We start from the raw sequence: 22,049 nt of genomic DNA, 5'->3' as shown, positions 1-22,049 counted from the left end.
GCCCCTGCTATTTGATGTGCCCTCTGTCGCTGTCAGGTAGAACATACATGAATCTGTGATATTCCTTCTCTTCTATGTACCTTGTTTTTCCACTTTTTGAAAGCTGAAATTCACTCCCTAATCTTTGATCAGCGTCTGCCCTTTATCCCGGCAGGTTACAGCATGCAACGGTAATTTGTTTATGCGGATATTTCAGCTCTAAAGCAGCAACTACAGCATATGGATGACTGATTTCTTTGCAGGCTTCTCTGGGAACTTAAACACATTTATTTTGAAGCTACAGTCATAAAATATTTGTGACTTAATTTCTAGCGTCTTCCTGCACATAGAAAGCACACACAAACACACGCACTGCCTCCTAGAAGGTGGATTTAGCCCGTAATGATTTCACTATCATCTCTCCTGGTCTCCTGTAATTGAATCTAGTGGTTACTGAGCTGAGTAGTGGCTGGTTGACAGGCGGAGGCCTCAAAGAGAATTCTGCCTGACACTAAGACCCTGAGCCCCATGGGGAGGGATGGAGGGATTTAGGGAGGAGAAAAAAATGGATAAAGTGAGAAGGTTAAATGGGAAGCAGTCAATATTTTACTCACCTCAGGCTCCGTTTATAACTTTCTCCTGCACAGATTTGGTGCTTTGAATTCAATTCTACATATATTTCCCCCAGTTTTCAATATTATGAAATCATGACAAAGTGTAAAACATAGCTTTGTTTTTTAAATTTCTCCATGTAGGATTTTGTCTGCTTAGATTAGGTTGTAGAGGATGATCATGTGCTCCGTTTTCAACTCCTTCACAACTGCACTGATATAGTGCATATGGACAGTTTATGTGCAGGCCCAGGATGTTTTACCAGCTGTTTGTTCACATATGTCATGCAGAAAGTGTCACTTAATTCAGCTTTTGCATTTCACAATTTGATTTGTGTGTATGTGTGTCACTTTCCACCTGCAGATAATCAATAGATATATAAGTTTCATGTGTGGAAAGCCCATTCTTAAAGGCGTGAGTGCAGCCTCCATGAATGTTGATTCATTTGTAGACTTCACTAAGCCTTTCAGGGCCAAGTGGTTGCTCATGTGAGTTTTCAGACAACACGTTGTGCATGTAGAAGCATTTTTTTTCCATGCATCTTTTCCGGTCCACGGGTTAAGGCAACAAACTACCTGGGCATCATGTTTGCTGCCACTGGTGAAGGTAAATCACCTCCTCTTCCTCTCTTTATCTTCCTGTCATTTACTTTCTCCCACTGAGCATGAAGAGCACCTTGATTTGCGTTGCTACGCAGAAGAGATGGGCGCACATTTGTCTGTCAAAAAAATACAACAGCTCGTGTTTGTGAGTGACCAGCGAAGTGTATTTCTGAGGTGGGGGGGTTCTAAGGTGGGAGCACACAAGGAAAGACTGGGGGGGGATTGAAGGGAGAGAGAGAACGCCTTGCACTCCCAAAAGCCATTAAAGTTTGATTCACCCACTCCTCACTCTTTGAATAAATCAACCTGTCGTTGCCTCTCTCCCTTTCTTTCAAGTGAGTGTGTCCCACCCCTGCATCCTCCACCCCCACCCTCGCCTTGGGCGCTCTCCTTCCCTCCAACACTCGCTTGGCAGGATTGTGATTTCTGACAAGGTTTTCACTAACATTGAAAACAGTTGGGCATCTTGTCAGTCCCTCCGTACTTTTGCAGCCATGGTCGTGTTTACGCGGGAGATGGAAAAAGACAGAGGGGCGGATTCTCATCACTTTTCTTGCGGTGTGCATGATGCCGCGGTTATAGGAGCAACACTCTGTTGAAGGAAGAAAGAAAGTAGTGTGTGTGTGTGGGGGGGGGGGATGTTCAGCTACAAGTCGTGCCTTCAGCCTCACCAGGGCTCCATTTTGGTATTATGCAAATTCCTCAAAAATGTTTTCCCTCTGTCTTCCTCTGTCTCCGTGTGCACCTCCCACCCCATTCGTCTGTTTCTGCCCCTCACTGTTCCTCAGACCGTGACTAGATTTTCTTTAATAGAGCTTTATAGCCCTTCCAATTTGCTCAAATCTGTTTTGGCTGTCACTTCAACAATCGCGATGGTAGGAAGAAAGGCATTAAAGAAGAAACGATGCATTATAGAGAAGTGTGGAAGGAAAGGGAATAGGAATGCTAAAGCAATATTGTTGCTACCAACCCCCTATTTCTTGTTGTGCAGTTGGAGCTGCAGTGAGCAATGCATTTGCAAAAGCTTGCTTTGTTGTAACATATGGTTATCTCAACATTGGATTCATCTGGTATTTAAAATCCATGCTTGTATATATATTTTTTTGCTGTTCAGTTTACACCCCTGTTCCCTCAGAGCTATGTTTCAGCAGGTTACATGACAATCTCAACAAACACCCCTCCAACTAATTAAGGTGGCGAAACAGATGTTCAAGCTTCAATTTACAGCTTGTCATTGTCAAATCTGCCATATTTTCAGGTTGTCATTCTTCTCAGTCTGACGGTGACTTGTTTGGTACATCCTCCTATAGAAAAACAACATTCCCACCCTCCCATGTAGACATCACAGCACTTTTCTCTAAACCTCAAGCCCTCAGAATCTAAATCCAATGGGCAGGTGGCCATGTTAGTTATGTAGGTTCATGACCCCCAGAGGTTTTACCCTTTGGACACTTTAGGAACTTTTCCTCTAGTGTGCCTTTAAGTCTGAGCCCAAGATGTGAGCTCATAGTTTAACAGGCTGATCAGATTTGACATCGTGGACCTCGACTCCTAAGGCTAGAGAAGCAGTTCATCATATGTTATATATTAACTGTCTGGTCCGGACATTGATGTGCAGGAACACCTTTTAGATCCAATTCTCAAAGTCAAAAGCTGAACTAAACTCCTGAAAGTAAAGGTGTTTTCCAAGTGGCTGATTCTACCAAACGCATCGTCGGTGCTTCTTCCATCGTCTGTCTTGATTGCAGCTTTCCACCTCGGGCCTCGTGTTGGAGTCGTCCGTGTTGGAGTCTAACCAGTATCGCACTGATTGGACAAATCCTGTGTTTGGAACCTGAGGTAGAAGTCGTTCAGCTCATTAGCTTTCTGTAAGTCATCAAGAAACAGAAAAGTCAATATATCTTTCTCTTAAGTAAGCACGGCCTGTTTTCCCTGTAGACTAACAGCGATACCAGCCACCGCCACCGAGGTCCCTCCTCATCACAGTGAAACCCCCCTTCGTCCTCAACCATCTTCCGTGGTGCCCCCAACATAAGCTTTGATGTATAATTGAGTTGTGCGTTGTGCTCCCCCCCTTAATTCCTCTCTACCCCCCCAAAGGACCCGGCTTATAGAAAAGGTAGGTTAAAAGGAGAAAAAAAGCAGGAAGGAATAGAGGGCAGGACAATGAAGACGGTGCTTATAAGAGATTTTGACAGGAGAGCAGATATTGGATTGTAAAAGAGCTGCAATGTCTTGTAAGAAAAGAACGAGACATTTCAGCATTTGCTAGGAATGAATCAATAAACCGCTACTACGAGACGCTGTGGATGGAGGCCGTCAAAGTCACACTCCTCTCATCGAGCTCTCCACAACCGGTGTCGCGTCTCGTCAGCAAGATGTAATTTAATTTGACAACGTCACATTCTACTAATTGAGATAAAGAGAGAAACGAAAGGGGAATGAAACAATGGAAATAACAGGTTGGGATATTAGCTTTGTTGTCGGAAGCACCAAATTGCCTTGTAATGATCACTTTATGCAGGAGATGATTATACACTTTGCCATTCTGCATTAGTGTCATTGCTGCTGCTGCTGCTTTTTTTTGTTTTTTTTTAGAGAGATCTATCATCATATAATATTCACAAAGCCTAAACCGTGTAAACCCCGGCTACATTGTGCTGTAATAGACTGGTAGTGAAAGTGTTTTTGTCTCGAGCATGTCCATCTTCTTGCCACATGCAGTTCTGTTCTGTGCGTGCTTATCTGTCTGTCCCCACTCGTCTCTGCTGCAGAGCTACATGAAGTGATTGCAAACGGAGTCCAGTAGTACCGCGGTTACTCTGTCAGCCTCTCGGTCTGTTTTGCAACGTTCACAGTTAGTCCAGTTCACTTCCATTCTATTCAGGGCATGTGGGGGTGCTTACTTTGCAGCACACTCCCGATGTATGTAATACTTCTCTCTTATTCTTCACATTCTTCACTTTCCTGTAGACATCCACTCAGCTGTCTGAATTCACACAATGTGTGGACATTTAAGCTGGGCTCTCACTGCAGGATTTAAACATCCCACCCCAAGGGGAATCTCCACCCATTTTATTGTCTCTAATTGCAAACACTGTGAGATTTGAGAACGGGACGTTATTAACATTATTGCTGTTTACCCTTTTACAAAGATGAAACAGTCCACAGTAGCAGCAATACGTTGGACGTGATTAGATTTTATTTATAGTGTCATATCTGAGTTATATCAGGACACCTTTAACATAGAGCAGGACTAGAACATGAATTTCAAAGTCCCGGCATCACCCAGGAGTTGTTGTAATTGTGAAGCTGGACCTAATGACGAGATGTCCTCACATTAGTGGAGGACTTGCTTTGACAATGTTATTCCAGTTCAGCAGTACAGAGGAGGCAAATATGCCTTCCTTGCATGGCAAATAGTTTTGTTTCCATGTTGGCCTCATCAGCTGAGGTATTATTGACTCTCTGACCAGAACAGATGGCGAGTAAAGACTTAAATGCTGTAAAGTAATCCTTCCTGGAGTGTGGATTCAAACATTTCTGACAGATTGTTATTTGGGGATTGAAATTGGATTTTGTTTGATAATTTCTACCAGATTGATTGGTCTGCTTATTAGCTCCCCCTCTCCTTATTTCCCTTATTCCCCTACGGTTGAAAATAAAAAGCCTGCATACCGATGATGCATATTTCAGCGTTCTGTGTTCTTTTGCCCACCAAACAACCCCAGCCGTATAAGATTACCGTAGCTGGTAAGATAACAGAGGCATTTTAATGCTCTGGTTGTGTGTTCCCCCGCTGCACGTCAGAGATGGGAGTGATGAGTTTAACACACACACACACACACACACACACAAATGCGATTCCTTTGGGGACTAACCACTGTCATCCTTGAAGCACTGGAATAATGTATGGGAAATTAAAGGCACCTGGGGTCATAGTGTAGGAGAGAGGCAGCCTGGATATATGTACTCAGATCTGTCTGCAATTGCTTGAAGTCTGTGAATTATGCATTGAATAGGAAGCATATTTCTGTGTCTCTGTGTGTGTGTGTGTGTGTGTGTGTGTGTGTGTGTGTGTGTGTGTGTGTGTGTGTGTGTGTGTGTGTGTGTGTGTGTGTGTGTGTGTGTGTGTGTGTGTGCAGAGAGACACCTGGGACACTAAGAGTCATGGAAGGTGGAGCCCCATCCGCCCTCACGATACCCTGCGCCCGAGGCTGCAGGTAGAAAGAGATGTTGATATAGAGTGCAGTGTGCAGCTATAGCACCAGACTGCAGAACGGGGGAGATTCAGAGCTCCAGATTTGACAGTGAAGTGAAAACACACAAAAGGCTTGAAAACAAGGAGCACGCAGGGATACAAGGAGGGAGCAGAGAGGCAGCGGGGGGGGAGAAGGAGCAGTGAATCTACTGGAAAACACTAGAGTGCATTGAATCCCACTTGATGCTGCTGAAATGGTCTCAGAAGCAACGTGGCCAGCAGAGTTAGTGTTGAGATTGTGCTGTGTAAGATGCAGCTTCTCTTGGTCATCCGTCACAAACACAAAAGGAGGTGCCATAGTTCCACTAACACAGTACAGTAGTGTCATGTTTGCAGCAGACCATGGAGTGCTTTCCTGGTTTTGGGCCCAGTAAAGTTCCCCACTTCATCAAACCTTACATTTCTTTGGACTGTGAGTCCAAACTAGCTTGATTCCTGACCTCAGAACTGCTGTTCTCATCTTCAGATTGTTTCTTTTCCCCCAGCAATTTCAAATGGATCAGATGTTGAACCGAGCAGAGCTACGTAGGTGTGACTGAGAACGGGAACGTCAACGTTGTGTAAAATTGGCAGAAAAATGGTGACAGAAGCATAGCCGCAAAAAAAATGCAGACAAATCTAAGTCATCGCACCCTTTTTTAGCGATGAAATGTGTATATATACACATGTGAATACAGTGTCAGACTAAATAACAAAGTGAAAACAGAAAGGCAATTCTGTCTGATTATGGGGTAAGAGAGAGACCTGTAGGAAACATATGGAGAGAGTCTGCAAACCTCACGGACTAGTGGTTTCAAACCTCCTTCCCATGAGGCCACGGTGTGAATCATCCCGCCCCTTACAAACCCCTTGAGCACCAAAAATGGAAGTAGATGGGTTCAGATGGATTTTTATAGATTATGCATAAACAGCAAGGCACTTTATAAGACACCAATAAAAGAAGAATATCTCTTTTGGGATCTGGGTAGTTCTGGGCAAACAATGCAGATTATATTAGTTGAGATGCTCAGAAAAGAGCTCAGGATGTCTGAAATAGAAACCAGTTTGTCAAACCACAAAGCACTGCCAGGTGTCACAATGAATTTGTTCAGCTACTTTGGCAGTGACATCCTCACAGGTAAATGAAAAGATAATCAACCCTTCATCCGAATATCAAGCACAGACTGCCGGTTTGGAGGTCACTTTCCAGCTCTGGCGATGCGTGTCTGTTGCTCAGACTGTGTCTAGATCTCTTCACCACTACCTCACTTCATCTCTGCCCTCCCTATTAGTTCTGGGTAATTGCCCGAACAATGTTTCCCTCATTCCCAGTGAATTCAGATCAGACCACTTGCACCAGTGGGTGACTGCAAACATCATCCAGCTGCTATAAAAAAAATAATAAAATACCGCGCGGTATCAGGATTATGGGGCTTTGCGATATTTGTTCCAGATGTGTACCTTCACAGGCGATTGCCCTGTATGAGAACAGTGAAAGATTATGAACACAACATGAGCGCTCGGCTAATTGGACGATAGACCGGTTTACATGCTGCTAATGGAGCGGGTCTGCATGCTGCAGGTTCATCCGTCTGCCCGTTTCTCTGCTCCGTCACATACCTCTCTCATATCCACATGCTAACACGAGTACAAGCTGCCCACATGCACAACCTCAAGCATGCATCACTTCAACCGGTCCCTGCGTCCCCTATGTCTTTAAAAGTAAGTGTGGACTGATTAAAGTCAGAGTTGTATGGGGAGCTGTGGAAAATATGACTAAATAAATAAATAAAGCCAGTGTCTTTCCCCCCCAGGCATCAGCCGTTTATATGATAATCTGCTCCACTCTAATTTGCATTTAATTCTATTTTAAAAAATGGTCTCTGAAAAAAAAAGGAGAAGGAGAAGAATGGAAAAATTATGTATGAGAAGAAGAAATGCTGTAGGAGGGATGCAAACAGGCTTTGTTATCATTTACCTCTCATTGGCTTTCATCAGGTCGTTTATTTTCTTTGCTTTGTATCAATATGGCTTTACCTCGAGGGCCACCCAGTTCATAATAAGAACATGTCCATTATGTAGCGCATCCCCAGGCTGCTCTCAAAGTCCCAGTGAAGTGGAGCTCACAGCGTCTTTGCCCTCTGTACTGGGACTTTTCCCCAGTGAAATGGAATATTTATGCAGGAGACGGTTATAAGAGGGATTTAAATAAAATCCTTTGCATTTATTTGGACCGCTAAAGTCCAAAGAAACCTTAGACTGCAGCGCGATACGGAGCTACAGACTGTGGCTCCACACACACCTTCCTTAATGCTAAAACGTATCTCACTTACACACTTCATATTTCTGATTTACAGCAAGGAACTATAAGAAGAAATGTATTTATTTTGTCATTCATTTTGCATGTATTGTTAAATATGTCAACAGACCTTAGCATGTAAGTAAGTAATTAACGTGAAGTTCTGGTTAAAAATAAAACACACAGTCGCTGTAGAGCCCTGGCTAGATTGAATTCTGTGTTGTGCATCTCCCGGTTGAGAGCGTATTACACGTCCTCATCGATGCAGCTTGTCCCCTCCAACATACTGCTGTCCAACCTTCATCGCTCAAGTCAGTGTGGAGACCAATCATTCATATTTAAAGACCATCTCAGGGGCCGTTACTTGCCGGAGGTTGACCTAACGGCACACCGCTCCTCAAGCTCCAACATGGCCAGATACCACCTTTTCATACGAAAGTTAAAGAAAACAAATGGTTTGTTTCCACTTTTAGAATTCTGAATTGAGATGGATAACTTTTCACGAAGAGATAGAAAAAGGGAGCAGGACTTGGTGATGTGGCCCGTCCTTGTACCTTTCCCTCAGGGATCAACCCATCTGCCCCTCTCTCTCTCTACCTCTCTCTGCCTCTCTCTCTCTCTCTCTGGATCCCTGCGGCATGCCAGACCTGATTACCTTTATATTTAAACAAACAGTCCCGGCTCTTTGGAAGGCAGTCAGCCATGAGCTGTGACAGAGGTTAGGCAGTTAGCGGGGAAGTGTGATCAGGAGATAAAGACGTTATTTGTTGCTTTTTTCCTCTGCTGATAAAAGGCTCTGTCCATGCACGCGAACACGCATGACACATCCTTATCCATTGGCTACATTGATCGCTTATCCCCTCCTTTAACCATCACTGCTACCTCACATCTTAAATCCTAATTGCATCCTGAGTCATTCTAAATGTTTTAACACAGCCTCCAAGGCCATTTTAAGAACCACACAAAATGGCCACAAAAAAATCCTACATCTAAGGAGCTAAAAACTGAAGGTTCACAAACGCATCATATAATTAATACATACACGCACAAATGTATAGGCTGTCCTTGCCTTTCAAAAGTGACTCCTCTCACTGTCTGCCGGCGTGGAATGATTTTGTTCGGCTGAGTGCTTCTCCAGAAAATCGCCCATCGCTCAGCCAGGCCACAGACTGGACCAGAGCGGAGCAGCGCTTAAATGGGAAGAGGTTATAATGCCAGACATCACTTTCTGTAGAGGCACGCAACAGACCTGCTCCGTATTATGTGTTGTATTAGGTCTTACTGACCAGTTTAACAGAAATCACTGGGTGCAGGAGGTCATGTGGATTGCCAGGAAAAAGGCCAAGTGCTGCTAGAAGAGGAAAGAAGAACATGAATGGGAAGTGCATATGAACGCTATTGCCCATCCAGTCAGAGTAATTGATTTTCTGACAAGACCAGTCATAATCCCAAAAGACCTACAAACGTCAGATTGGCTCTAACTCTCGTATGTAGTGACATTTATTTTTATTATCTTTAAAGAGTGGGAGAAGCTTTTCCACTTTATATAATATGAGCTCTTCTCAGTCTTTCACTGCTTTGTCACCGTCACTGAAGGAATTCTCAGATGGGGGAGATCTGGCTTTTTTTGTGACTGGTGCCTCCACTGCAGCACCACAATGCAATAACAAGCCCCACACCTATACCATGTGACCATATCAGCTGTTGTAACTGATTCAGAAACAAAGAGACAAAACATATTGTAACGGTCTGTGGTCACCAATTGATCCTACGGTCAAACTTTCACGACGAGCCTGTCTGTCTACCTGCCTACCTGTATACCTGCCTACCTGTCTACCAGTGTATATGTCTCCCTGCCTACCTGTCTACCGGTATACATGTCTCCCTGCCTACCTGTCTACCGGTATACTTGTCTCCCTGCCTACTTGTCTACCGGTATACATGTCTACCTGCCTACCTGTCTACCGGTATACATGTCTACCTGCCTACCTGTCTACCGGTATACATGTCTCCCTGCCTACCTGTCTACCGGTATACATGTCTCCCTGCCTACCTGTCTACCGGTATACATGTCTACCTGCCTACCTGTCTACCGGTATACATGTCTACCTGCCTACCTGTCTACCGGTATACATGTCTCCCTGCCTACCTGTCTACCGGTATACATGTCTCCCTGCCTACCTGTCTACCGGTATACATGTCTACCTGCCTACCTGTCTACCGGTATACATGTCTACCTGCCTACCTGTCTACCGGTATACATGTCTCCCTGCCTACCTGTCTACCGGTATACATGTCTCCCTGCCTACCTGTCTACCGGTATACATGTCTACCTGCCTACCTGTCTACCGGTATACATGTCTCCCTGCCTACCTGTCTACCGGTATACTTGTCTCCCTGCCTACCTGTCTACCGGTATACATGTCTACCTGCCTACCTGTCTACCGGTATACATGTCTACCTGCCTACCTGTCTACTGGTATACATGTCTACCAGCCTACCTGTCTACTGGAATACATGTCTACCTGCCTACCTGTCTACCGGTATACATGTCTACCTGCCTACCTGTCTACCGGTATACATGTCTACCAGCCTACCTGTCTACTGGTATACATGTCTACCTGCCTACCTTTCTACCGGTATACATGTCTACCTGCCTACCTTTCTACCGGTATACTTGTCTCCCTGCCTACCTGTCTACCGGTATACTTGTCTCCCTGCCTACCTGTCTACCGGTATACCTGTCTACCTGCCTACCTTTCTATCGGTATACCTGTCTACCTGCCTACCTTTCTACCGGTATACCTGTCTACCTGCCTACCTTTCTACCGGTATACTTTCCTACCTATCTACTTGACTACCTGCCTAACTGTCTACCTGCCTAACTGTCTCCCTGCCTACCTTTCTACCGGTATACATGTCTCCCTGCCTACCTTTCTACCGGTATACATGTCTCCCTGCCTACCTTTCTACCGGTATACATGTCTCCCTGTCTACCGGTATACATGTCTCCCTGCCTACCTTTCTACCGGTATACATGTCTCCCTTTCTACCGGTATACATGTCTCCCTGCCTACCTTTCTACCGGTATACATGTCTCCCTGTCTACCGGTATACATGTCTCCCTGCCTACCTTTCTACCGGTATACATGTCTCCCTGTCTACCGGTATACATGTCTCCCTGCCTACCTGTCTACCGGTATACATGTCTCCCTGCCTACCTTTCTACCGGTATACTTGCCTACCTATCTACTTGTATACCTGCCTACCTGTCTACCTGCCTACATATCCACCTGGGTCACCAATGTCTTCCACAAGCTGCTGGTTTGACAGCAGACTACTCACAATAGCCATGCTTGTTGTTCACATTGATTATGGTAATTTGGGTGGAGTGGCTCTGGAAGCACACGCCTGTAGAGGACGGACTGTCAGTGAGGCCGACTTGGCGACTTCCTCACCAGAGTCCCTTGGAGCTGGTCCTGCTAAGCTATTTTTAAGAGTTGGCAGGGCTGGGCTGGGTTTTTTCAGATGGATACTTTCAAAATCTGGCTTAGTCTTGCTGGATCGTCCAGCTTTAACTGGACGAGTAACACTTACACATACATGGACAACTAGCTTATCCTTCCAATTTACTATACAAAGCACAGCGTGTGTTCGACCAGCTGCCATCCATCAGTTTCAGGAAAGAAAGAAATCTCTTTTTCAAGAATGCACCGATAATGGAATGGGAGTTGAGCGACTGAAGGTAAACCTATCTGCAGATTGCATGTTGTCACACAGACGGTGTGTCTCGTAGCTCAAACTGTGGTCAAGATACAATTTAGCTCTCGGCCTGCAATGATTGCATCGTCCACCTTGGCTTTACCAGTGGGAGTGCCAAGATTGAAAAGGCTTTATGAGTTGGGTGTCCCGTGGCAATATCCCAGGTTACATACAGGAGGACTGCAGGCTGTACCACCGGTTAAGCATGGGCTTTAAAGAAACCCTTGTCACAACAGTTTCCATGATATAACGGTAGACTTCCTTTTATGAGTGGGGCTGCCTCGTCGGTTTGTGGATGTTACTGCTGTGACATACGATGTAAAGTTGATACTAGCCCCCTTGGGCCCGATGGCTCCTTTTTTTTTAACCAGGGGCATGGCTGGGCTTCTCCACATGCAGCACAGTAGCGTTGGTGTGTGAGCTGTCTGGATGTTACTGGGATTGTGAAGGTACAGCTCCGGGGGCGAGGTCTTTGTGAATCTCATTCCACCGGGGTTATTTCCTGAGTCCTCTCTAATCTGTTTGGCACCATCGGAGAGAACAACCCAGCAGCTCAATACTTTTTTTTTTTTTAAACTTACAGCATCTGTGATCTCTGGTGCATCCTTAAGCCTCAGTACTACAAGCATGCTTTGGGATCATGTGCATTATTATACGGTAAACACACAGTACACAAACACTAATTCTACACATGTTAGATTCGTGTTTATTTGGAGAATTCAAACCGTTTAGACGCTGAACCACACTCCGGCTATTCAGCACAGTATAAATCATTTTAGCATAATTTTCTCCCATTTACTGTTGGAGTCTTGCAGATGAAGGACACTTAGTCTTGTTTCAGTACCGGTGAATTATTGATAAGCTAATTCTAAATGTGAAATATGGCTTTGCGTATCACCTCTATGATTAATTTAAGTGTTCCTGTGATTCACCTGCCTCAGCATCTCTGTCAAAGCTGCACGCTGTGAGATCATTACCATCGCCGATCACCTATTTCTATACTTCCTATCGTCTGTTATATATCCGTCAAATAGTTCATAGCTCATGACTATATATTGATGATTCAGATGATCCTAGAGAATATTTGTGATCATGTTGATCTTGTGTTAGGGTTTATTTTGCTCTGCGATCAGATGCCCAGCAGGCAGCAACATCCGGTTCTATAAAGTGATGCTGAAGTGCCTTAAACCTTTCATTCTCTCTGCTGGCCACCAGGGGGTGACTCCTCTCTGGTTGTATAGAAGTCTATGAGAAAATGGTCCTACTTCTCTCTGCTGGCCACCAGGGGACGACTCCTCTCTGGTTGTATAGAAGTCTATGAGAAAATGGTCCTACTTCTCTCTGCTGGCCACCAGGGGGCGACTCCTCTCTGGTTGTATAGAAGTCTATGAGAAAATGGTCCTACTTCTCTCTGCTGGCCACCAGGGGGCGACTCCTCTCTGGTTGTATAGAAGTCTATGAGAAAATGGTCCTACTTCTCTCTGCTGGCCACCAGGGGGCGACTCCTCTCTGGTTGTATAGAAGTCTATGAGAAAATGGTCCTACTTCTCTCTGCTGGCCACCAGGGGGCGACTCCTCTCTGGTTGTATAGAAGTCTATGAGAAAATGGTCCTACTTCTCTCTGCTGGCCACCAGGGGGCGACTCCTCTCTGGTTGTATAGAAGTCTATGAGAAAATGGTCCTACTTCTCTCTGCTGGCCACCAGGGGGCGACTCCTCTCTGGTTGTATAGAAGTCTATGAGAAAATGGTCCTACTTCTCTCTTGATGTATTATCTCAGTAAACATTGTAAACATGAGTTTATGGTCTCAATCTCTAGTTTCAAGTCTTCTTCAATCCAGCATGATGTTCATTTAGTACATTATGGTCCATTTAGAGTCCACCAGACCAGAAAGCAGGGTCTTTGTCTTTTGTCAAACAGTTTGTTTGTTTTTTTTGGTGGCGCTTGAGATTTTAAATTTCTTTGTCATGATTCTTTCCTCTCGTTTAATTAGTTTTTCTAATTGTTGCACAGTAAGGTGGTGAATGGAATGATGAATGTTACCTGAAAGAAAGTGCTGTCTGGAGTTTTAATGGTCGGGGGTGGTACAATACACTCTACTTGAGTGTTCCTTCATTCTCTGATTGCTATCCCCGAATGTGTCTGAAAAGGCCTGGATTGTTTGAATTGGCATCTGAAAAGCCTTTTGTACATTCTGTGTCATTTGTTAACTTCTTGTTTTTTTGGTCTCAAGCTCCATTATTATCTAGTGGAAAAAAAACTTTCTTCAGGAAGAAAACTTGATGTACTTGTAATACACGTATACTTTGATTTCACATGACATAGCGACTGATTTCCAAAAAAGCAATTTCATCTCAAAACCTGTTATACCATTAATAAGGGTTATAATCATGTATTTTTATCCTGCATTGACACGTTAGCAATGATATGTTTCGATTGTTCTCTGACTGTTACATGATGAGAAACCTGTTACATTTGTCCGCATTGATAAAGCCCTTTTTATGTAAAGTACTTCCTCCTCGCTCTCCTCTCACTTTTTAATTTGAATTATATTGCTGCTTTTTTCCCTCCTCATTTGCGATACGTTCCCTCGCATCGGTCAGAATAATATCAGCGTCAGTGACAAAGCGCCGCATGTGGGAGGCAGGGACGGAGGTTGTGAGAGGCAGGCAGTAAAACGGCGAGCGGAGTCGGTACAATCACATGCCCGCTGAGTTGGAAGCCAGGAGGAACCGAGAACCTCGCGAGGCAGCGTAGGTGTAATCACGGTCTATTGTAGTGAACAGCTGGGCCTCTGCAGCTGTGAGCAGCAGGGGGGGCAGAGCCTGGGCGCTCTCTCCCTGCAAATCAACATGTCTTTAACATTTCTGACAAAGTAAGAGCAGACGTTGTATTCAAAAGTCCGTGGGTTTACCGTGACCTTTACCAGGTAGAACAAAAAGTCAACTTGTCATCAAATAGCAGATTAGCATGCCAAAGACTGCCATCCCCGATTGAATCAACCGGAGGAACTCCGTGGGTCACTTAGTCCGTCACTGGGTTACTCCGTCTGTCTGATATGAGAGCTGAAAGTCAGAGTTTTGCCATTTGCATTCGTTGGGTAATAAGCTCAATTTGTCACAGGCACGATCAATAGAACATTAGCGGAGCAGCATCTTTTGCTTATCATCAAACGATCTGTCGGGCATTTGGTTGGAAAACCTCAGGTTGAATATGTGACATTTTCCTGAGCACAAAATCAATGTGTGGTTATAAATATCACAGATAAGCAAAACCTGAAGCAAATGAGAGACCAGGAATTGTAACTTAGCAAATGTTGGATTTAAAAAAAATGGTAATGAATGTATCAAATATGCACTTAGCAAACTTAGGAGTGGTGTTTATCCTAAAAAAAAAAAAAAAGTACATACTTTATGGCATAAATTTCATAGCCGATGGAGGCCAATCTACATTTCCTTGGAGAGAAGGGAAAGTGGAGCTGTTACGTTTGTGCATACTTTAAAGACTTACAGAGTGATGCTACTAATGCAAAATGTTATAACTTCCTTTTATAACATTTTATATTTGCATTCGGGAAAATAATCCATATTAAATATTACGTAGAATGCTAAAAATGTAATCTGGTTCTATATTTTATTTTATTTTTGCTGTTTCATCTCACCATACTTTCAAAAACACTTTTCTATTGCAAGTGTTTTGTTTGGGTGATTTGCATGATTTTTTCCCCTTCTTTTTTTAAACAAATCAGACACTAATTTGGGGCTTTTAGCTCATGCACCTGAAGAGCATAATTTACCTCCACACTGCATCCTGAGTGAGTTTTGGCTTCAGTTCTTCCGTCACCAGAGTGACACATAAATGAATGAAACTGTGCCGTTGTTGTTGAGTATCAACACACTCTGTTGCCACTACGCTCTCAAGGACTCCCTGGAGGACAGAGCTGACGTTGAACCACTGGAATCCATTACACTTAAAGCTCCAGCCCTCTGTGGACTTCAGCTCCTGTCATCCCTCAAGGTCCCACAGAGGAGCTGGGCTCATGTAGTCTTGCGGTCTGGCCAGCCTTCGGCTCTCCAGGGCCCCAGAATTCACGTTGAACCGGAAAGTCGGCCCACAGGAGACCGGCGCTCCGCTGCTGCCTTTTAACCCAGCAGCAGTGCAGTTGAAGGCAAATAGGGACTCCCTCCTTTATTAGATGCGTCTCATGGCTGTTAGTGACAGGCTTTCACTTCCATGTGCTCATGTCTTTGCTCTCGCTTTCTTTCTCTCCTCTCACTGTCTGTCATCCTCTCTCGCTCTTTGTTTTTCTTCATCTTCTCACAACTTGCATTCTCTCTCTCATTTCTGACATTCTTGTTCCTCCTTTTGTGCCTGCAGTTGGTTTGTAAAGAAGTCAGACTCCTTCACTGTATTTTTATTTTCCATATCACGTCCTCAGCCTATCACGCATAGCTAAATGGACACGTGAAACAGTAGATATAATACATCTTTATTACCTTGTAGAACCACGTTTAGTAGCAGCTTCTGCAGTATCCCTTTACTGTATTCCCATTCTTCCATGTAAATCCATCAAACTCTTCCAATGAGGGGCATCAGTGGTCTGTTTTCATTGGGGTTCACTGTTGGAGCCCCTTCAGGACTTTTAGACTTTTTGTATCTTCCGTGTATATTTTTATACTTTTCCTATTTGTAAAGGGTGTTCGTTTTTGGAGATGCACAGCAAATCTCATTATACAATGTGCAATGACAATAAATGCATTCTGTTGGACTTCTACTGAAGCAAATCCCGTGTCGCATCACGCACTGAAACATGGGATTTTGGTTGAGTGAGTTGTGGAGTCTTTCTTTCTGCTCTCTGCCCCTGAGAAGAATCCATCCTCACAGCAAGTAGCAGAGCACCACGCTTCATTGGAATGGTACAGTTTTGTATTTCATGTATAAGCCTCGTGGCATTCACGCCAAAAAGTTAGATCCTGTGTCTTAATCGCAGCAGAGAATGTTTTCTTCTAAGTGGTGTTGGGGGAACGTCTCCTGTGCTTTTATGTGCTGCGGAGGAAGTGACTTCTATCTGGCTGCAGTGGTCTGATGTGATGAAATCTGACAGTGATGCCTGTCCTGACAGCCTCTACCATCTCTGCAGAGAGATGTGGAAGCTCTCTTGGAGTGGCCGTTGGGTACTTGGTCTCTTGCCTGACCAATACCTCGTTTGCCTATTCACCGTCCTTGGCTGTAGGGCAAGCTCTCAGAAGAATCCTGGGTTTTTTTGTACACTTTTTCCTTCCTTCTTCTGCCTCCTGTGCTCCCAGGAGCTCTTCATTGATTTGACAATTTCTTCCACTCCTCCATGGATCCGTTTCTCAACACAGTTTTTATCTTGGACCTCTACCCAGAGTTCAGGACTCCCGGGAATTTTCTTGGTATGCACCGTGAACTTTGGGTCCTTGTTCATAATAGTATGAGTCCAAGCTACGTCATTTCTCAGACTGCTTTTAATCGAGCTATGGACACATGATCAAATAAAACAGGATCATAGGCTCTAAACACATGGGTGAATAATGTGTATTTACAGAAACGTCTACTGCATCAGTATTAGGAAGTATCAAGTGTGAATTCATGGCAACCATTTGAATGAATCCTCACTTAGGTTTATGACGGGGCGTCTGAGTAGTCTCCGGTAAATACAGTGTGCTCTTCCTTTAAACCTCTCGCCCTCCATCTCTCTCTGTGTGCTCTACAGTGTCTCTCTCCTCCTCCTCTCCTTCCATAAGTAGTGGCTCTCAGAGGGAGAAGAGTGTGATTTCCTGTAGTGCACTTCAGATAAGACGCAGCGGGGAACTCTCTTCATCCCCCTCCAACTGTCTCACCACTTAACATTCTGCTTCCCATCGGAAATATCCCCCATTTATTCCAAAGCTCTGCGAAGGCATACATGCAGGGATATGAGCCGTGGCTAACCAGCTGGCTTTCTGCTCTTGAGAAGGAAGAGGTAGAGACTCGTACGGACGTACTGGACTTCTCATCCAGTTTGGCTGGAGTCTCGCTGGTCATTGTTTATTGCGCCCGACTCGTTTATGGAGAAGTAATTGCCGTCGGTCTTATAGGACAATAAAAACGAGAGGGAGTGACTGCCTTGCATCTTGCGCCTGGTCACCCACATTGACTTGTAATCTGCATCACACGGGGCCAATCAATAGCCTGATGGCGAGGTGATTGAGATCCAGTAGAAGGTACAAAAGGCCAAGCAGAAGACTGCTCTCTGATTAGCAGACGGGCCGTGTGGAGCTCCGTGGACTGCTGGAGGAATTCATCACGACGAGTTGATGATCCAGCCGTTTAAATCGGTTGCTTTTTATTGCTTTTCTCTTAGCGTTGGAATGCACCGCTTATCCAAACGGAGCATTTTGACCTTCAAAGCCTTTCCAGGGGAAAGGAAAACAAGATAAGAATGAATAAGTGTGAACGCGTTAATGTTGGCGTTTCTGTTAGCGGGGCATCCGATCCTCCCGAGTCCAATAGCAGCTCAGAGATGATCTCCACCTGCATGCAGCCAAGCATGCTCGCCTCTGAAGCACCACAGTGGCACACTGACACACACTTTCAGACGGGGAGTTGGTCAACTGTGCTGCTCAGCACCTGCTTTGAACTGTTGCTGCTTCAACTGCTTTGAACACCGTGGCTCTGTCAAATCCAGGAGATCAAGACTGCTGTGTGTGTGTGTGTGTGTGTTAGTGTGTGTGTGTGTGTTAGTGTGTGTGTGTGCTCGCTTACTTTCTCCAGAGTGTGATGTTATTTACTGAACCTTGTGGCATCTGACACTGGGAGGTGTTTATTAGTCATTGTTTCACAGGCTGCTGTGTGGAGGGAGATAGAAAACCGGCGTGCTTTAGGGGAGGAAATGATACGTCATATCACACACTTTCTCCACACACATCCAGATCTCACCCTCTTTCCAAAATACACACACACACACACTCGATGCTCAACTATCAAACTGCCACCTTGACATCAAAGCAAAGTTGATAAAGCACACATATGCCAGACACATACAGGTATACACACGCACACAAACAAGCACACACAGGAATATTTAATTCATGCACCAGGAGTTTGATTTTGAGTATTTTTCATCCATTTAATATGTTCCTGTGCTCCCGTGTCATGCTGCAGGCTGCAGGCTACCTTTTACAGGTGTTTCCAGTTCTCTGCTGAGCACACCGCTAGACAAGCATATTAAATATATCAGAGAAACGCTGCTTACATGTTTATTCAAATGCAGTTGTTGTTGTTGTTGTGCAGGAGTGGATTACTAACTTTGTTCCTACACTCTGGAGGTTGAGGTTTGCTTCAGGGCTGCAGGACAGAACATGGCAAACTGACCAAACAGATTGTTGTTCTTCTTCTTGCTGAGATCTTTTGTTTTAATACAATAAGAGGGGCTTCCTACTTGCTGGATTCTTCCTTAAACAGGGTTCATATGGGTGCTGGAAATCCCTGAAAACACTTGCATTTTCACTTTCAGTTTTCAAGGTTTGAAAAGTGCTTGGATTTAGAATGAAGGTCTTGAAATGTGTGTTGTATGTGATGACATCTATGATAGAACAGAGAAAAGAAGATCTCCATATCTGAGGGACTGAAAACAGCATTTTCTGACATTTCTTTATGAAAAATGACTTTTGATGATGAACAGATGATGAAAATAGTTGGTGATTATATTTCTGTGGATCTGTTAGTGGAATTAGTTTTCCTTTCATTTGTGGTCCTTCTGTAAAAAGCTGTCTCCAAACATCATGTTGGTTGTTTAGAGGACAATAACATCTCATTTAATGTGATGAACAAGTGACATAATAAGTAGACTGAATACTGACCATTGGATTGGTACAAAGATGGAGTTTACCACAGCTGGAAGGTGCTGGAAAAGCATGGAAATGCACCTGGAAATGCTTGGAAAGTGCTTGAATGTGACTTTGGAAAAGGTGTAGGAACCCTGCTTATAGTTGTAGCAACAGCATCAAAAATGGCATAACTTGCTTTTTGAAGTTTATCCACAAAGATCTAAACGTGCAGGAATACCTCTTTATACAGTAGCAATTCTTTCAAATTAAAAAGTACACAAACGTTTAATAGTGTCGGATGGCCCGGGACGCTGTGTGCATAGACCAGAAGACACAATGTGAATTCCAACTCCAAGGTTGAGAAACTGAACCCTGAAATATCAGTTACTCTCCTCGTCTTCACCCCGCAAAGTGGATCTCTCTCATCTTTCTGCCCCTCAATCCCCCGTGGCTCTGTGGCTTATTCTGGTTAAACGGACCAGCTTCCACCACTGCTCATTGTCCTGAGACCGACGGCAGAAAGTGAAGGGAGGGCAAATGGAGCGGGAGGTGTGGGAGCCTGAGGAAGTGACTGTGCAGCAGCTGTAAAGTCCTGTGAGACGGAGACACAGGTTTACCTTGCTGCTATGTGGCTGCGTTACCTCGGTGATGGCCCTCCTGTCCTTGAGTGTGTACACACACACATTCTCAAGCACACATACACAACCACCCACACATGTATAGCCTCTCTCTGACACATCAAGACAAAAGCAGAGTAGCATGTTTGCACACATGCAAATACACCTCCACACTCCCCGGACACCTGTACGGACGGACTGTGGGGTCAACCGCTCTCTTTCCTGTGTCACTTTAGCTTTGGCTCAGGGCCCAGCTCAGTGCCATGACCCTCTCCCCGTGTGTGTGTGTGTGTGTGTGTGTGTGTGTGTGTGTGTGTGTGTGTGTGTGTGTGTGTGTGTGTGTGTGTGTGTGTGTGTGTGTGTGTGTGTGTGTGTGTGTGTGTGTGTGTGTGTGTGTGTGCGTGTGTGTGTGTGTGTGTGTGTGTGCGTGTGTGTGTGTGTGTGCTGGTGAGTGTGTGTGTGTGTGTGTGTGCTGGTGAGTGTGTGAGACACTAAAAGCCCCTTTTTACGCTGCCTTTTCATTTAATTTCGTCGTTATTTTTGCTCGTCATGATATTGCTGCAGTTGCTCATTGTGCTGTGTGTGTGTGTGTGTGTGTGTGTGTGTGTGTGTGTGTTTGTGTGTGTGTGTGTGTGTGTCTCAGAACACGGCGGTGGGCAGATCGGTGTTCATGGTGAACGCGACGGATCCGGACCAGGGCACCGGAGGCAGCGTTCTCTTCTCCTTCCAGCCCTCCTCTCCCTTCTTCTCCATCGACGGGGCCCGAGGCACCGTCACCGTCGTCAGACCCCTGGACTACGAGACCACCTCGGCGTACCAGCTCACCGTCAACGCCACGGTCAGCACACACACACACACACACACACACCTACATTAACACAGAGCCAATGCATGTACTGGACTTGAGCCTCTTGTTTCTTCTCAGGATCAAGACAAATTGAGACCCCTGTCCCGGCTCGCCAACCTGGCCATCACCATCACCGACGTCCAGGACATGGACCCCATCTTCACCAATCTGCCCTACAGCACCAACATCGAGGAGGACGTTCCCCTGGTGAGTAATAGTATCTATCCCGTGTCCTATTCATGCAGCCGTTATGTGAAACTCATTGCTCATCCCTAGCGACTCCTGCCCCGTGTCTATGCTCCTCTTTGATTATTCAGGAGGTTTTTTTTTCGGAGCAGGTGTAAGAGGAATGTGTTTTAAAAACGGAGACCTGAGTTATTATCGAGGCAGGATATCTCACCTCTCATCCTCCTACATGCAGCACTGCTCGTGTTGGAGGCTGTAATTACTGCAGGAGATTTACAGTCCTGTTTCAGGGATGTGAGGCCTCTAGCAAAGGTCAGCGGGGCTACAGGATTTATCTCACCATGCTACATGCTACTACTACTACTGCTGCATGAGCACAGTATGAAGATCTCTGTATTGCATGAAGCAGTACAGTCTCACCATGACCTTCCCTCTTGTATGTTTATTGCCAGTAGGTCTGTAATGGGTATCTGATCCACTGAGTGTCGGCTCCCCCTGTTCACTCCCCCGACTCAGCCCTCTAAACTCCGTTTCCCAGGTGGCTAATGGTCCGGCTATTGATGTTTTCGTAGAGAGGGAATTACACACAGGGGCATAATGCTGTCCGTCCTTATTTCCGTTGCCTCTGTCTCTCTATCTCCATCAGTTTTATCCTCCCTCACTCAAACCGCCCACCCACACATCCCTCGTCCCCCCGGCATGCACACGCTGTAGTAGAAATGTCAAGTGCTACATTTGCATGCATATTAACGGGGCGTGACAGAGTCGACGCCTGGTGTCTCCCTGACTCTCTGATTCATCAACTGTCACCAGGAAGGTCACAACAGTAGGAGGGGGGGTAGAGAGAGAGAGAGGTGTTGGGGTGAAAGGAGAGAGTAGAAAGTCGGATGATGGGGAGAATTAAAAAAGAGCGGCATTATGTCGGATCACGGAAGTTGACAACGGTGAGTAGAATCCACATCTCTCGCAGCAGCAGCCGTGCAGCGCTAAGCCCCTCAGTAAGACTGCCTTGGAGTGCTGTAGCGCTTGCCTCTTACATTAGGGGGCAGTGTGTAATCCTGTTACTGTGACGC

General features: G+C 45.1%; 1 protein-coding gene across 1 annotated transcript in view; it reads left to right on the top strand.

The window, feature by feature from the left end:
- The window catches only part of cdh23 (cadherin-related 23), a 153,491-nt gene that overhangs the window by 42,775 nt on the left and 88,667 nt on the right, over positions 1-22,049 (top strand). The window contains exons 7-8 of the mRNA XM_084020696.1: positions 20,587-20,781; positions 20,869-20,997. Coding sequence (XP_083876822.1) covers positions 20,587-20,781; positions 20,869-20,997 — 324 coding nt within the window. The remainder of the gene's footprint in view (positions 1-20,586; positions 20,782-20,868; positions 20,998-22,049) is intronic.

This window comes from Eutrigla gurnardus (genome assembly GCF_963514095.1).
Source record: "Eutrigla gurnardus genome assembly, chromosome: 11".
Taxonomy (NCBI): domain Eukaryota; kingdom Metazoa; phylum Chordata; class Actinopteri; order Perciformes; family Triglidae; genus Eutrigla; species Eutrigla gurnardus.
The sequence above is the reverse complement of the archived record's forward strand: the minus strand, read 5'-3'. Positions and strand labels throughout refer to the sequence as shown.